Source organism: Geotrypetes seraphini, chromosome 6, assembly GCF_902459505.1.
Source record: "Geotrypetes seraphini chromosome 6, aGeoSer1.1, whole genome shotgun sequence".
Taxonomy (NCBI): Eukaryota; Metazoa; Chordata; class Amphibia; order Gymnophiona; family Dermophiidae; genus Geotrypetes; species Geotrypetes seraphini.
The window spans coordinates 142,738,246-142,754,958 of NC_047089.1; the positions used below are offsets into that span (position 1 = coordinate 142,738,246).

At 43.5% G+C, this 16,713-nt stretch overlaps 2 protein-coding genes across 5 annotated transcripts in view; one reads left to right on the plus strand and one right to left on the minus strand.

The window, feature by feature from the left end:
* TXNDC9 (thioredoxin domain containing 9) overlaps window positions 1-5,763 on the minus strand; it is a 67,139-nt gene extending 61,376 nt beyond the window's left edge. The window contains exons 1-2 of one of the 3 annotated variants that reach the window (XM_033950656.1): window positions 5,631-5,763; window positions 1,568-1,775 (exon numbers count right to left, since the gene is read on the minus strand). In XM_033950656.1, the coding sequence (XP_033806547.1) occupies window positions 1,568-1,756 (189 nt within the window). In that variant the 5' untranslated portion in view covers window positions 1,757-1,775; window positions 5,631-5,763. Of the gene's footprint in view, window positions 1-1,567; window positions 1,776-2,020; window positions 2,180-5,616 lie in introns of those variants that run through there. The other 2 variants (XM_033950655.1, XM_033950657.1) reach the window with 2 other exon arrangements.
* A 62-nt stretch (window positions 5,764-5,825) lies between these two features.
* EIF5B (eukaryotic translation initiation factor 5B) overlaps window positions 5,826-16,713 on the plus strand; it is a 372,530-nt gene continuing 361,642 nt past the window's right edge. The window contains exon 1 of one of the 2 annotated variants that reach the window (XM_033950652.1): window positions 5,826-6,019. In XM_033950652.1, the coding sequence (XP_033806543.1) occupies window positions 5,985-6,019 (35 nt within the window). In that variant the 5' untranslated portion in view covers window positions 5,826-5,984. Of the gene's footprint in view, window positions 6,020-6,048; window positions 6,075-16,713 lie in introns of those variants that run through there. The other variant, XM_033950653.1, reaches the window with a different exon arrangement.

The following is a 16,713-nucleotide window of genomic DNA, read 5'->3' on the forward strand; positions in this document are numbered from 1 at the left end:
GACTGCCCCCCCCCCCCCCGAGATGGAAGCAGGACCCTAGGCTGTTTGTAAATAAGCCTTGCACAAGGCAAAAACAAAATCTGGGGAAACCCCCCCCTCCCTCCCGACGGCCAAATGAGACTCGCTGCCAAAGCCAGGACCAAGCAGAAACCTGTCCCTGTCTCTCCAATATAGGGGGAAGGTCACTTGAGGCTGCAGACAAGATGGAGGAGCTTCCTGCCAAAAATGGAGTAGATCCCACCGAAAAAGACCCCTCCAAGGCCTGTAGCGGCTGAGAAGCCTAAATCTTCCCAGCCGCTAAAGCAGGCAAACTAGCAGCAGTGGTAAAGGAATCCCCAACAGCTTCAACGGTAAAGGAAACCTTATTTCCCTTGCCCGTCGGCAGCTGAGAAAATTCCTGCATGGGCTGCGAGGGAAGCCCGGGCTTCCCCGCTGTCAGTGCGCAAGGTACTTGAAGGGGAACCTTGCTCGTCAGCACCCGAAGCCGACGAGGATTCCCCTTCGCAGCGGCCTGCACACCACAAGCACAAGCCAGTCAAAGTTACCTCACATCTGAAGCACGAGAATTTTTCCCTTTAAAAGTGTTCATTGTGCAATATGTGACCTAGCTGTAGAAAAAGTGCCAGTTAACAAGAAAAAAGCAGTAATAGACAAGGGAAGGATCCCTTCAGACTGGCACTACCTCAGGATTTTTTGTTTTACAGAACAGATTCCATTGGCTCACTAAGTTATATGCCTTGCTGGTTGGGACCCCCAAGTCCTGCTTAAGCTAAGTGTTATTTCAGCACATAGTACAACACACAGTGACTCTCAAATACGTTAAAAATCTTTATTATGAAAGTTTTTTGAGACTGAATCAAGCAATATTCTGTGGAGTTAGTGATCAAAGTTTTTATAAAACAACAATGACTGGAAGGTGAACTCTTCACCCAAGGGAGGTATTCAAGCCTTCCTTACAGAGTTCCACATCTGAGTATTTTTATAAACTTTATTTTGATCACTCTCCATTAATTTTGTTACCAATGTGGGTCAGTTGAATGATTTGATATCATAGCCTATTTCTGACCTCAGGACTGTAATTATTATCCCTGAATCTTACAGCAAATTTATATTGCTGGTATCAGTGGCAAGGCTTACAACAGCTGAGGCACCTCTACAAAATTTTGGGGAATTAGAGGAAGGGGGGAGGGACTCAACTTGTGACCTGTCGAGTGTGACACTCCCGAGGTCGGATGGACCTCCAAACAGGGTTCCCCCAAGCTCAGTCTGGCACCAGATGGGGACAAGAAGGCCACTACACAAATTCCAACAGCCCTAACACTAAAGAGGGAAGACTGCAATAGCTTATCACACCTGCTGGAGACTGAGAGCAGACTGAGGTAGGATAGGGAAGCATAGCTTTTCCAGTCTGGAGAGGTGATAAAGAATAGAGCTGTTCCTGTGCTCGTTTCTAACTCAGAACAATTACGGTACCTTTTCCTAGATTTGCTAAAAAGTATTTACAATACAATTACTAGTTAACTTTGCTTACTCAAATTATGCACACAAAACTTGGCAAGAAAATTACTTGTTTCTGTTGCTGTGCTTTCTTGAGAGCTTCCAACCTTCTTTCTTTGAGACGTTCTAATTCATCTTCATCTATCTTGTCCAATTTCTCAAGCTCTCTATCAAGCTGCTCTTCCATAATTTTGGCGGTCTGCAGCGTCTGATTCTCTATTACTTTTGCAAATAGCTCCACTGATGGATCAGAAGCCATTTTTTAAATTTAGTTAGACCTGAAAAAAGAAGGCAACAGAAACCCTTGAATATTATCACATTATGATAGATACATTTCAACAGCTATATTCCTATTCATAACCTACTTTCAGGAAAAGGTTGAAAACTCCTGGCCATAAACCTTTCTTAAATGGCTCATTACAAAACCTAGAAATCTGGAGAGATTCTGTCATGGAACACAAACATGAGCAACAATGGTGATTCAAAATTCCTAAATTTATCACCAAGGTCAAAATGCACTTACCATATAGTCCCGCTAATCTAATAATTTTCTTTTTGAGGGATAATAAATGTTGAGTTGAAAGTACCTAGTGAGTACATATTCCACCACTCTCCATGCAACCTTCCTCACACTTCTCAGGTATGCATAATCTTCATCCTTTCTTCCCATATTACCCAGGTGAAGTCCTCTTTCTCCTTCTCTGGTCTCCCCTCAACTATCTTTCCCTTCAGTTCTCTTTCCTCCTGCTCTCCTCCATCCCTGTTGACACCTTCTCTATTTTGCCTGAACCCTCCGATGCTTCTTAATCAGCTATTAATTCAGCTGAAGACCCAATCACTTCCATCTCACTAGTTAAGGAAGCTTACTTGCCAGGGGTCAGTGTTTGTTTTTTTTAAACATGGGGCAACAACATCACAATGTAAATGTCAAACAAATAACAAGCAGCCTGTTTACTGCAAAGCCTCTGTGGGCTGACTGTCACTGCTGCTTTGGAAGGGCCCGCTGGTAAGGCGGGTTGGTTTATCAGAGGCCAGTCTCATGCAGGGAAGAAGGGAGGTTATTGGGTCAGAGGCAGGATGGGAGGAAGATGTCAGGGGGGCAGTCAGACTGAGAGAGGGCAGACTCGAAGAAGGGAGAGGGGAGAGAAGGGGACATGGATGATGGACCAAAAGTAGTGGTGGTGAGGGGAAATGAAGCGACATGGATGTTGTACCCACAAGGTGGAGGGGAGAGGAGATAGATGCTGGACACATAAAGGGTGTGTGTGTGTAAGAAAGTGACCAAGATCAGAAAGGAAGGTGGAAAGGGAGGAAGAGATGCAAGCAAGAAGTGGTAGGGTAGGGGGAGGGGACATAGATGCTGGTTTATTTGTATTATTTATCAATACAATGCTCATTATTTGGTTTTAATTTGTATATATTCATATTAACAGCCTGTTGACACAGCCTGTTGAGGCAAAATGTGCCCACATCAGGTGCCTATTTTAAATAGTGTTTTGCTATTATCTGCTGGTCTGCTTCTTTTTGGCCATCCAGGTCACTAGTACCTGACCAAAACCCAAACAGTAGCAACATTCCATGCTACTGATCCAGGGCAAGCAGTGGCTTCTCCCATGTCTGTCTTAACAGTAGACTACGGACTTTTCCTTCAGGAACTTGTCCAAACCTTTTTAAAATCAGCTACATTAACCACTCTTAACACATCCTCTGGCAACATGTTCCAGAGCTTAGCTATTCTCTGACTGAAAAAGTATTTCCTATTGGTTTTAAAAGTATTTCCCTGTAACTTCATCGAGTGTCCCCCTAGTCTTTGTAATTTTTGATGGAGTGAAAAATTGATCCACTTGTACCCATTCTATTCCACTCAGGATTTTGTGGATGTCAATCATATCTCCCCTCAGCCGTGATGGATAATATTGAAGATTCCTCAGGTTGCACTTTATGTTGTATTGAATTATTGCATAATAGTATCACTCCCCAACATTGTGCATAGAGCTGCCCCCCCTCCCGAGTGTCACAACAGCTTCCTCAGGAGGGGATGCTCCGTTTGCTGGCCCATAATGTAAGGAGTATCAAAACTCAGAATGCGTGAAAAAAAATCCAAATTATCAACAATAACATTTATAATGATTGAGTGGAAGGTACAAACATCCTACAACATGAGCTAAAAAGCCCCCACGGAGAGGAAAAGCCTCAGACAAAACCCTCCCACCGCCACAGCACTGGCTAAGGTGTTCAGGTGCAAAGCCTCATTGGCATCAAAACTTCCTGTGAAGTAGAGAGCTGCACGGGAATCCCGCGGGACCCACGGGATCCCTCTTCGGGTCACGGAGATCCCGTAGGGACGCCCCTTCTGGTCGTGGGGATGCCATGGGGAATGCCCTCCTGGTCTCGGGGATCCCGCGGGGTTGGGAAGCAGCGCGAGCCAAGTGGCTCATCTTCTTTTCCTGCCCTTCTGCTCCCAGCACACCACACGTAGCTGACCCGGAAGTCTTCCCCCGACGTCAGAGCTGATGTCGGAGGCAAGGCTTTGGGTCAGCCATGTGGAGCGAGCAGGGCCTGCTGCTCTGTGAAGAAGTGCAACACTTGGGAGAGGTAGAGTCTTGTGGGAGCCTCGGAGGGGGACAGAAAAGGCAGGGCCCGCTGCCCTGCGAAGAAGTGCGGCACTCAGGAGACAGGAGGGGGGCAGAAAAGGCAGGGACCGCTGCCCTGCGAAGAAGTGCAGCTCAGTTAGTTGGGAGAAGCAGGGATGTTTTGCATTGTGTATTCAGACCCCACATCTGGCAAGTGATTATTTAAATGCTTTTTGGGGAGCTTTCCTGTAGGCTTTGTCCTTTCAAGTTTATTGCACTTTCTCAGAATTTTTGCTTTTCGGCATTGGAGGGGGGGGGGGCGTTATCTTTCTTTAGACGGCCCGTTCCATTTCTTAGCCTGGATTCGTACAAATCTCCATAGGAGATCGAGCAGTCTCTGCTCCTATTTTTATTTTTAGCCTAGTTGCTCCTATTCTAGCCGTTTTTAAAATGATTTTTAATATTTATTATTACCTTTTGGTTTTTAGCTTTTCAGTTCAATCTAACAACAAAGGTAAAAAACAGAATTTATTGACTAAACTATGTTTACTTTGGGAAATGTATATAGCAGATGTCTTTGTATTGTGTTCAAAAGAAAAGGAAATGCATTTCTGGTTTTATTTCTACAGTGTTGAAGTACTTGCTGACCCTTGCTGTGGCTGGTGGGGATCCCCAAGCACCGCCAGCAGAGGACCTCCTCTGGAGACGACCAGAACTCCCCTCCACCAAGCGCAGCATCCATAAGCCACTGAGGTGCCAGCTACTGCTGTCTGCCAAGCTTGGCAAAAGGGACCGCCGGCCAACTGCAGAGGATGTCCTCAGCTGAAAGCTTGGGGGGGGGGGGGGGGGGAGTCCTCTCATCTGCTGAGTATTTCTATTTTATATTTACATTAGAGGCTCTGGTAGAAACCCATTTACAAAGTATGTATTCTTCCCAATTAATATTTCCAAATTAATAAATTGTCTTTGCTTATTTGTAAATGGGTCTCTACCAGAGCCTTTAATTAACTATTTCTGAAGTTTATAGGGACAGGCGGGGACTGGATTCCTCACGGGGACAGGCGGGGATGGAGGGATTCCTCACGGGAACGGGTGGGATTTCTGTCCCCACACTCTGAACTGTGGAGACCACCCTGGCTCTAAGTTGTGCTATGATTTAATAAATAACTAGCTAAATAGGTAGTGAGATCAACGATTAAGTCAAATTCTTAAAATTGTAATGACTCAAAAAGAATCACCAATGGTGACTTTAAACTTATCTTTTGTTTCTTTTATTCATAAGCTCGGTCGGAACACCAACGGTGGCCAGCGTTTCACATAATGCTGCCTCCGGGTGTAACCTCCGATCGTGAGCTTTCAAAAAACGAACACGCTAACCCGTGTCTCAATGCACGCCGAGTACCCCTTTTCATATGCATTCGGAGGACATAGAACCGGTCTCCCCTCCCCATGGTCTGCCATCTCTAACTGTTTCGCTTCCCCTTCCCAGTCCGCCATCCAGCCCCTCTTCATGAAGCCACCCTCCTCCTCCTCCTCAAACTCATACCTGAGGTTACCCACCACCAATCGCGCAGCAGCTTTCCTTCTTCGGTAATTCGTCCCCTCTGACTTAACCTCTCTTCCTCCAATGCATCCCGCCTTGCCGGAAACAGGAAGTTGCCTCAGCTAGAGCAGAATCACGGGCCTTCTCTAGCTCATCACGTTGGGTGACGCAGCGTCAGGGCGCGTTTTGGGGTTATGCGCTTGCGCCGCGCGTGAATGTCTCACCATATGTTCTGTTTGGGGAGCGGGTGGTCTTTGACCCTCTGTTTTCAAGTGCCGCGAGCTAGGGATACCTGTAACACGTGAGTTTCTGGGCGCGAGCGTGGCGAGATCGACGGAGGAGCTATCTAGGGAGGAAGGAACGTTGTCGCCATGGGGAAGAAACAGAAGAACAAGAGCGAGGACAGGTAATGGCCGGTTCACGGGGCGGAGGGGAGGCATCGCTGGAGGAATGAGCCCAAGGTATCCATTCAGTGTGATAATGCATGGCATGGTCAGTGCTATTAGACTCCCTTTGACCTGCTCTGGGCCCTGGGTTTCCCTGTGCGGCCTTGGTATATGCCATGGGGCTGTTTGGATTGTAACTTCGAGGGCAGCTGCTCCGTGTGGTGCCTGTCGCCGGTGTGTTCCTCTGATTTGTGTGCTGTATTTAGGTTTGAGGAGGGTGAACGAAAAGCCAAGGGCACGTGGATGGGCAGCAGGTGTGCCCATCCAGAGCATACCGCGTAAAGGGGAGGGGAGGGGGAAGCTTGATGTAGTGGTTCTAGGTTGTGAGAAAGGCGATCAGCTCTATTAGGTGTGGACCACTATGAGACGTTTTGATTGTTGTCCACTTAGCCAGGGGGCACTCGGGCCTACCTATGATTAAGGACTCGAGTTGTGACAGGGACGACTGAATCTTTTAACCTAGCTATTACCTTTATTCTGACCAACCATTTTGCTGATAATGTCTGAACGTGTTAGTTAAATATGAGCAGTGAGAATAATCCAGGTGTGGTATTACATGTTTATTTTGGAAGGCTGCATTTTATGTAGATGTATGTTAGCAGTGCTACTTCAATTTCCACATTATCTTTTTCTTTTATGTAGCAGTTGAAAGTAAAAAAAAATAGGTCTGTGTGTGCTTTACAGTACCTTGTACAGTATTTCTTTTCATCAAGACTTCCTTGGGATATTTGCTTATCACTTTCTTTACAAGTGAACATCTTGCTTTGTATTCTTAAGTGGAGCGGTTGAGGAGTAGTGGTGGACATTTTTGTATAAAGGTTCTTACAAACTGTTGTGGAATCTCTTGGAGAAAGAGAGAGATAATGGTTACTGCGGATGGGCAGACTAGATGGGCCATTTGGCCTTTATCTGCCATCATGTTTCTATGTTGTATCAATTATTCTGCACATTTAATAAAGCTAGCTGTCTATTGATGTTTAAATATGTTGAGCTATCCATGACAGCCAGTGTCCCTGGGAAGTAAAACTAAATCTGTTTTGTCTAGTTAATTTATTTATAGGCTGTAATTCATAAGGAAATATCATTTTGCTTCATAGATATATTTTCTGTTCAGTTAATTCTTACTGGCTGTAATTCCTGAGTAATGTTCTAGTTATCTTACTGTGATCTGCTTTGAATTATATGGTATGAGTGGAATGTGAGCTGTGATGTAAATGTATGTAAACAAGGGAATAAAAGTTGGATTGGCCAAAGCTGTGACAGACAGATGCATTTCACAGGCTACTTGAAAGCTGTTACAGTAATTTGTATATCAAGTGAAATTCATCAATATTTTGATCTGCAATATTTACAAGGGGTCATAATATTAAAATGTTTTATCAAAGTTATATGAAAAAATGGTCATATATGGCCTAAAATAGTCTGCTAGGCTTGGTTGGTTGACTCTTTTTTTTTAATGGCACTCTTCAACCTGAAGTACACCTTGGATGAAGTGACATGGCAGTTGGCCAGCTCAAACTTAGGTGTGACTGCTTTTCCTTAGAATGGTTTTGGTGTCTTTTGTAACTAGATAGGGTGAGCTTCCTTTTGTAGAATAACTTTCTGCTGTGCTCAGCAAGCTGTTCATGGAGGAGCTAATGCAGCAAGCAGATACATAAGAATCATATATCAATTTTCTGAAGAAGGCAAAATATGTCAAACTTTGAAGTGTGTTCTAGTGTAAATAATTAACGCTCTTTAAACACATGATATAGTACATAATTAGTTCTATTATATATCTACCAATGAAACAAGTGCAGTTTTTACCCTAAACCAAATCCTTACTATCATTCTACCTCCACCCCATTACAGAATAACACCAACTGTATTCTTAGACATCAATAAGAAAGCTACACGCAGACCACAAATTTTCAATGCCCCTACTAGGCAATGACTTGTAAAGATCCCAGAGGTATGTTTTATTTATTTATTTTTTCCAAAATAGACTTACTAGGTATAGATTGTTTTTGTAGATAATGATTCCCTTATCTTACTATGAAACAAATTACTCCACTAAGTAAAGAGAAATCCTCTCTGTTAGCCCATTAGTTAATATAGCTTTTTTGAATAGCATGAATGCTTTCTGTATTCATAATTTTTTGTAAACTTCTTATGTTTTCTAGATTTTTCAAAATTTCCCAAGAGACAAAGTTCTGCTATTACTGCTGGTGAATAGTGTAGCAGTCTTCCTAAAAAAACAAGTAACCAATATACATAATGATTTTTGGTTGTGTGAAGACCAAACCAGGTATACAGTTTAGTTTATAATTGACATCTTAATATGTACCTCTCCTTTGATTACATTAGCCCTGTATGCCCACCTCCACTATGAGGGGGTGCTGAAAAGTTCTCAGACCAACCAATTTCCTAAATTCTGAGAATTATTTTGCCACTTTAGCTGAAAAGAGTGTTTTATTTTATTTTGCAAAGTACCAATTTGCAGAATCATAATGCTATGTTTTAACATTGTTTCAGATCATTGATTGAACCATGTCAATGAAAAGTGTGGAACTCCAAGTTGTCATGAAATTCCTATTCTACAGAAGAAAACTTCAAAGGAACTCCATGAATGTATAAATGCAAACATTGAGTGACAAATGCCCATCTTACTCCACAGTGAAGAAGTTGTGTGCAAATTTTCAGCATGCAGATTTTGAGACCGAAGATGCAGCAAGGTCTGGGAGATCTCAAACAGTGTCAACTCCTGAAATTGTTGACCATGTCCATGATCTGATTTTGGTAGATCAGCGAATATTGGCTAAAACAATTGCTGAGACATTACAGATATTCAGGGAATATGTTGGGTGTATAATCTATCCAGGGATTATGTTGGGTGTATAATTATGAGCAGAAGCTGTCAGCCAAGTGTTTGCCCAAATGTTTGAATGCTATGAGAAATGATGTTCAGTGGATACTTCCAAATTGATTTTGCAACATTTTCAGTGAGCTGGTGTCAATGATTTGGAACAAATAGTTAAACTGTGAATGAAATGGCTACATCACTATGATCCTGAGACAATAAAACAGTCTATGCAAGGTTTGCCAAGGAAATTCACGACCCAAAAGTCAGCAAGAAAGGTCATGACCACAGTGTTTTGGAATCAGGAAGGTGTTGTAATGACTACCTTCCGAAGGGCCAAACAGTTAATACAGAATACTACTGTAACTTGGTATGCCGAGTAAAGGTGGCATTGAAAAAAAAAGGAGAGGGAAGCTACAAAAAAGAGTTCTCTTTTTGCAAGATAATGCACCTGCTCAGAAGGCTGGCAAAATGTTGGATGTTTTGACGCAGTTAGGGTTTCAGCGCATAGACCATCCACCCTACTCACCAGATCTTGCTCCATCTGACTATTTTTCTGTTTCCAAACCTTAAAAAGATTTTGAAAGGGCAACAATTTTTGAGTGATTTGGAGATTATTGCAGCAGTGAAGCAGTATTTCAGTGACTAGTCTCAGAGTATTTTTGGATGAATTACAGAAACTTCAGACATGATGTGCCAAGTGTGTTGAGCTTAGGGGTGACTATGTGGAATAACTTGTAAGTTTTATGGCTCCATGTCACTCCGTTCATGGTTGGGCTGAGAATTTTTCAGCACCCCCTCATATATATATATAAGCTGTTCTAATGAATTTTTACTGAACTCTTTCAATACATTTTCTTAAGATGTTTGTATTTTTTGTCATAAATTTCTACCATTGATAAAAGAAACTGTGCTCTGTTTCATGCACCCACAACTTATTTCACAGGAATAAAATCTTTGAAAGCATTGCATCTGCTACTCCTTATACATCCAAAATGTCTCATTTGTAGCCTACATTTTAAACAGATATTTATGATAATGTGGCTAAAACTAAGCAGTCATGCTTAGTTTCCCTATCAACATGCAGAAACTGTTGGGGAAATGTACATTAAGAGACAGGTTCTGTAAAATGATGCCAAGGAAATTAGCTCCTACCACATATCAATCAGTTAGTCACCACAAAAAAGGAGAAAAAAATGTGCCTTAATGTAGAAACAAATAAAGGCAGGTATGATATCCAATCCAACAAAATACAATTTTATTATACAAACATAAAACCCAACGAGGATACTAGTTTTGGCTCACAAATGTGCCTTCTTCAGGGGACACTAGAAAAATAAAAATATATTAAAACAACAACATTTGAAATATAACATTTATCAATAAAATACTGAACAAAATTGAAAAAATAAAATTATTGCACTAAAATAAATATACAAGAGGATGACAAGTATAAAATTTTGCTCAATCACTCTCTGTTATATATAAACTTCCAGAAACATTTGATAGAAACCAAATTGGCCATGAAGTTCTAAAATGATCATAATAAAATGAGAGAGGCTGGTCGTGTAGTCAGGAAAGCAAAGATGCAAATGGAAGAAAAAAATAGCTGACACAGTAAAATGGGGAGACAAAACATTTTTAGATATATTAGTGATAGGAAGAAGTGCAAAAGTAACATTGTGAGACTCAAAGGTTGTAACAAACCCATTGCCAGCAAGGGTTTTGTTCTTATGAAATGAGTAAAGTTTAGAAGAGCTGACCAGGTCAGTGCCCTGGAACTTGCAGGTGATGACTATCTCTGGAATAGCCAGGATGAGACAGGGAAAGTTCGGCAGGAAAGCTTGCAATCTTGAAATCCTGGCAGGAGACTTGTTCCTGAAATGCTTGTTGCTCCTTTAAAAAAGGAGCAGGGAAATCTGACTCCTGGCAGATGTAGCAATTCTCTATAGCACTGTTCTTCAACCGCCAGTCTGCGGACCGATGACAGTCCGCAAAAAAATCTTGCCGGTCCATGAAGGATTCGGGTCCCCGCCGCAACGAAAAGTGCCGGTGTCAGCTGACTTGCAACTTCCTGTTTCTGTCGCTGTGCCAGGACTCCTGCCGCATATGCCTCCTGCCTTTGTCTCTGCACCTCCAGACCAGCAGCGGCAGCTTTTAACTTCGGCAAAGAGCTGCCCCTAAGCAATAGTTTAGCCGCAGTTTCATGAGGCAGCCTCATCGAAGCGGACTAGCCTACAAAAGGCCCCGAGGCTACCTCATGAAACCGCGGCTAAACTACTGCTTAGGGACAGCTCTGTGCTGAAGTTAAAAGCACACAGAGCTGCCGCTAACCTAAAGACTCTTGGGCCTCTGAAGGAGGGCAAAGAGCAGCTTCCTCTCTCCTTTGCAGGTCCCTTTTTTCCACTTTTTTTTTTTTTCTTCAAACAGCGACGGGCCCCGGCATCCATGTCAAGTAAGTTCCACTGTTCCTTGCAAACGGTTCTGCTTGACCAAAGCTTCCCCTCTGACATGAGCCATCCTCAGGGGAAAGAAAGTAACCTGCAAAGGTGAGGGGAAGGGGGGGGAGAGAGAGAAGGGGGCAGATGTTGAAAGTGAGGAGAAGGGAGAGAGAGCAGAAGGCAGATGGATGTCAGTTGAGAGGGGAGAGCAGATGCTGAATGGAAATGGAGAAAACACATACTGGATGGAAGGAGGAGATAAATAAAGGGCATATGCTGGATGGCAAAGAAGATAGAGTTAGTAAGATAATGGAGGGGTGAGGGAAAGGAATGACAAGCTGTGGATAGACACAGTGAAAAGAGGGAAACAGGACTAAATAGTAAGAAATAATTTAATTTAAATGGAGGCAGAAAATAGAGAAGGAAGACTAGAGAAGAAAGGGAAGAGAGAGGAGAGAACAATATCAAATCTGAGTGGAGGAAATGAGAAGAGAGAGATGCTAAAAACATCAGGGAGGAGGGAAGAAGAGAGATGCCAGACCATGAGTGGAACAGAAGGAAGATGATGGATGCCAAACCAAATTTGGGGGGGGGGGGCAGGAGGAGAGATGGCAGGGAAAGACAGACAGTGGATGGAAGGGGCAGATGCTGGACTGACGAGACAGAGGGCAGACGCTGGATGGAAGAGAGTGAAAAGACAATGAAAGCAGAAACCAGAGACGACAAAAGGTAGGAAAATTTTTTTTTTATTTCTATCTTGTGATTAGAATATATCAGATTTGAAATATGTATCTTGCTACAGCTGATGTTAGACATAACTGGGGAGCCCAGGCAGTGCTTCTTTAGCTTCTAGCTGGCTTAGGGCTCTCTCTGACCAGGGGGCAGTTGCCCTAGTTGCACTCCCCTAACACCATTCCTGCCATGTGTGACTGTGGTATTCTGTTACATGATATTTGTGTAGCATTCTATAATAATTTGGCTTATTCAGTTTTCTTGATAGTAGAGGGGATATATGTGAAGGGGAGGGTAGATGGGGGATTTTGTTGATCTTTGCCCTGTATTATTTGTATTTATAAAATGGCAATTGTATAGAATATTGTTTCTTTTTATACTTTAATAAAATATGTTCAATATAAAATCATAACTATTTGAGGCTTGTGCAGATGGGATCAGATGGTTTGTGGGACCGAGCTCGCGGGGACAGGGCGGCGATGGTTTTTTAAAAAATTTCAGTCTTAGTAGTTTGCTGGTCCACGAAATAATTACTTTATTTCCGCCGGTCCATAGGTGTAAAAAGGTTGAAGAACACTGCTCTAGAGAACTGATTCACCTCTCCCCTCCCCTCAGCCAGGTAGAGAGGATGTGGTTTTGAGCTCCCTAAAAGGGAAGCCAGAGAGGGTGGTCAGGTGGAGAGGGAGGAGGAGCTGGGAAGTGCCCAGCAGAAGAGGATGTTTGTTTTCCCAGCCAGACTGTGAGAGGCTGGAGGAGGGGTCAAGTGTATAATGTGGAACTTAAGGATTTTGAAACAGTAGAGAGTGTATCAGAACCTAGTGTAGAACTGACGAGAATCAACTGCTGTAAAAGTGAGTGTGTGGATTGTGCCATTAACTCTCTGAGGAGGACATAACTTTGAACTGTGTTTTTGTTTGGAATGTTTTGCCTAGAAGAAAGTGGCTTATGGTGGCAGAAGTTTTCCTGCTTATGAACTAAAACATTTCTGAGCTATTGGGTTTTTGTCTTTTCAAAACTAGCTCAGAGAAAACATTTGATTTTTTTCTATTTATGTTTTGCTGAGGTTTTGGCATTGAGGTACGTTTGAACAGAGGCAGCTAATTAGCAGCAATGCAGTGCAGCAGCTGTGCCTGGAAGCCGTGCTGAAGGCTGAACCAACCTGTGTTGAAGAACTGTCTCTTTTATGTCTGCTAGTTTGTGAACTGTAAAAAAGGTAAAGCTTATATTTAATTCTTTTGCTTCACGTAGAACCAGACAGTTATTTAAGAACTCTTTGGGTCAAAAGCTGTCTGAAGCAAAGAACCTGCTCAGCCTATATAAAGGGGGCAAGATACCTTCAAACATTAAGCCTTTGCTACCAGGGGCAAGATACCTTGATAAAATTAAGCATTGCTACTAGCTACCTTAAGAATCTGCCTGAAAGTATTGCTATACTGTACCTCTTTGTAACCCGTGTCTTTACCTGGCAACGGGCTGACCAAGAAGTTAAGATTTTTGGAAGTTTACCTAATTACAACAGCTGAAGTGGCTGTTGGCCAGTTGCTAGAGGAAAAGCTGTATTGTTGTTTACTGCTGAAATTATTTGCTTTTGTTACTTTTAAAACAGTTGAATTGTTCTATGAGAAACCGAGTGCTTTGAACCCAAACACGAAGTCTGGCCAGTGGCTAAGAATAATAAATCTTTTAAAGAACTTGAACCTTTGGTGGAAGTTTCCTTCTGTTTGCTGGAAAAGGAAATCCTTACCCAAAATACTAGGGTTTAACTACAGCATAGCTGTTGCCAGGCCTGAAGGGTACCCCAAGCTAAAGGGGACACGCTGGGCCAGTATTTTGTCGCAGCCCAAGTGGTCTGCTGCACTCATCAGAGACCCCGGGTTGTAACAAGGTGAAGGGGAGCAATATGTAGAAGTCAATATATAGAATATGTAGAAGCCAATATGTAGAAGCCAAATTGCTTAAAAAATATTTCTGTTCTATGTTCAGGGCTGAAGCTCTGGGAGCGGGACCGCAGAAGACAAATGTGAATAGTAATGGAGGAATAATAGAAACATAGAAACTGACGGCAGAAAGGGGCCATGGCCCATCTAGTCTGCCCACACCGATGACCCACCCCCAACTCCCTCTGTGAAGAGATCCCACGTGCCAATCCCATTTTTTCTTAAAATCTGGCATGCTGCTAGCCTCAATTACCTCTACTGGAAGACTATTCCAGCGATCAACCACTCTTTTGGTGAAGAAATATTTTCTGGTGTCACCATGAAATTTCCCACCCCTGAGTTTCAACGGATGCCCTCTTGTTGCCGTGGGACCTTTAAGAAAAAAGATATCTTCCTCCACCTCTATACGGCCCGTGACATATTTGAACGTCTCAATCATGTCTCCCCTCTCTCTGTGTTCCTCGAGTGAGTATAGCTGCAACTTCTCCAGTCGTTCCTTATACGGGAGATCCTTGAGTCCTGAGACCATCCGGGTGGCCATTTTCTGAACCGACTCAACTCTCAGCACATCTTTGTGGTAATGTGGCCTCCAGAATTGTACATAGTATTCCAGGTGGGGTCTCACCATGGATCTGTACAATGGCATTATGACCTCGGGCTTACGGTTGACAAAGCTCCTACGGATACAACCTATGATTTGTCTAGCTTTGGATGAAGCTTTCTCCATTTGATTGGCAGTCTTCATGTCTTCACTAATGATCACCCCCAAGTCTCGTTCTGCTACAGTCCTTGCTAGGATCTCACCATTTAGGGTGTAAGATGTGCATGGATTTTTGCTGCCAAGGTGCATGACCTTGCACTTTTTGGCATTGAAACTTAGTTGCCAAGTCCTGGACCAATGCTCCAGTAGGAGTAGGTCATGTATCATACTGTCGGGTATTGAGCCTTTGTCAGGCACTGTGCTTTTGTCTGTTGTGCTCTTGCCTACTATGTTGCATAGTTTGGCGTCATCGGAGAATAATGTAATTTTACATCGAAGCCCCTTAGCCAAGTCTCTTACGAAGATGTTGAATAGGATCGGGCCCAAGACCGAGCCCTGTGGCACTCCGCTGATCACTTCCGTCGTTTCGGAGGGGGTGCCGTTTACCACCACCCTTTGAAGTCTACCACTAAGCCAGTTCTTAACCCATGCAGTTAATGTGTCGCCTAATCCCATCAAACTCATCTTGTTCAATAACCCGTGGTGTGGGACACTATCAAATGCTTTGCTGAAGTCCAAGTACACTATGTCTAGGGATTCCCCCATATCCAGCTTTCTTGTTACCCAGTCAAAGAAGCTGATCAGATTGGATTGGCAGGACCTTCCCTTTGTAAATCCGTGTTGATGGAGATCTTGTAGATACTCCTCGTTCAGGATCGTGTCCAAATGGCGTTTGATTATAGTTTCCATTAGTTTGCTCACTATCGATGTGAGACTCACCGGTCTGTAGTTCGCAGCCTCTGTCTTACATCCCTTTTTGTGGAGTGGAATGACGTTAGCCGTTTTCCGGTTCAACGGGACTCTTCTTGTACCTAGTGAAAGATTGAAGAGCGCGGATAACGGTTCCGCCACGACGTCACTCAACTCCCTGAGCACCCTGGGGTGTAGTTTGTCTGGTCCCATAGCTTTGCTCACCTTCAGAGGGTTGTGTTGTAAAGAGCTTGCTAAAATAAAGATAGACAAAGCGAAGGGGCCAAATGGTGTACATCAGGGGTGCCCAGTACGTCGATCGCGATCGACCGTTAGATCGGGAAGGCAATGCAAGTCTATCATGGAGCCCATTCCAGGCTCCGTGATAGACTCGTGTTGCTGTCCCGATCTACCGGGCCGATCAGCCTTCCTTTCCCCGCCGCCCTAAGTTCTCCCTGCAGAAGCATCGCGCTGACCAGCATTTTGCTCCCAAACGTCAATTCTGACGTTGGGGAACAGAATGCTGGTCAGCGTGACGCTTCTGCAGGGAGAACTTGGGGCGGCAGTGGCTTGGGGGCCTGTTCCCGATGGTGGCGCGGCAAACCTAGTGGCTTGGGGGAGGGCAGGGAGAAAGAAAGAAAAAAAGGGGGCAGTCAGGGAGACAGAAAGAAGGGGGGGACAGGGAGACAAAGAAAGAAAGAGGGAACAGGGAGACAAATAAAGGGGGCATTGAGAGAGAAAGAAAGAAAAAGGGAGACTGAAAAAAAGAAGGGGGCAGGGAGAAAGAAAGAAAAAGTTGGGGGAGAGAATGAGATCTGAAGGAAAGGAAACATAAAGGAAGAGGCTAAAAGAAGGGAAGAAATATTGGATGCACAGTCAGAAGAAGAAAGTGCAACCAGAGACTCATGAAATCACCAGACAACAAAGGTAGGAAAAATGATTTTATTTTCAATTTAGTGATCAAAATGTGTCCATTTTGAGAATTTATATCTGCTGTCTATATTTTGCACTATGGCTCCCTTTTACTAAACTGCAATAGCAGGTTTTAGCGCAGGGAGCCTATGAGCGTCGAGAGCAGTGCGGTGCATTCAGCTCAGCTCCCTGTGCTAAAAACTGCTATTGTGGTTTAGTAAAAAGGGAGGGGGTATATTTGTCTATTTTTGTATGGTTGTTACTGAGGGTGACATTGCATAGAGTCATTACATTACATTACATTTGAGACTTCTATTCCGCCTGTACCTTGCAGTCATCTGTC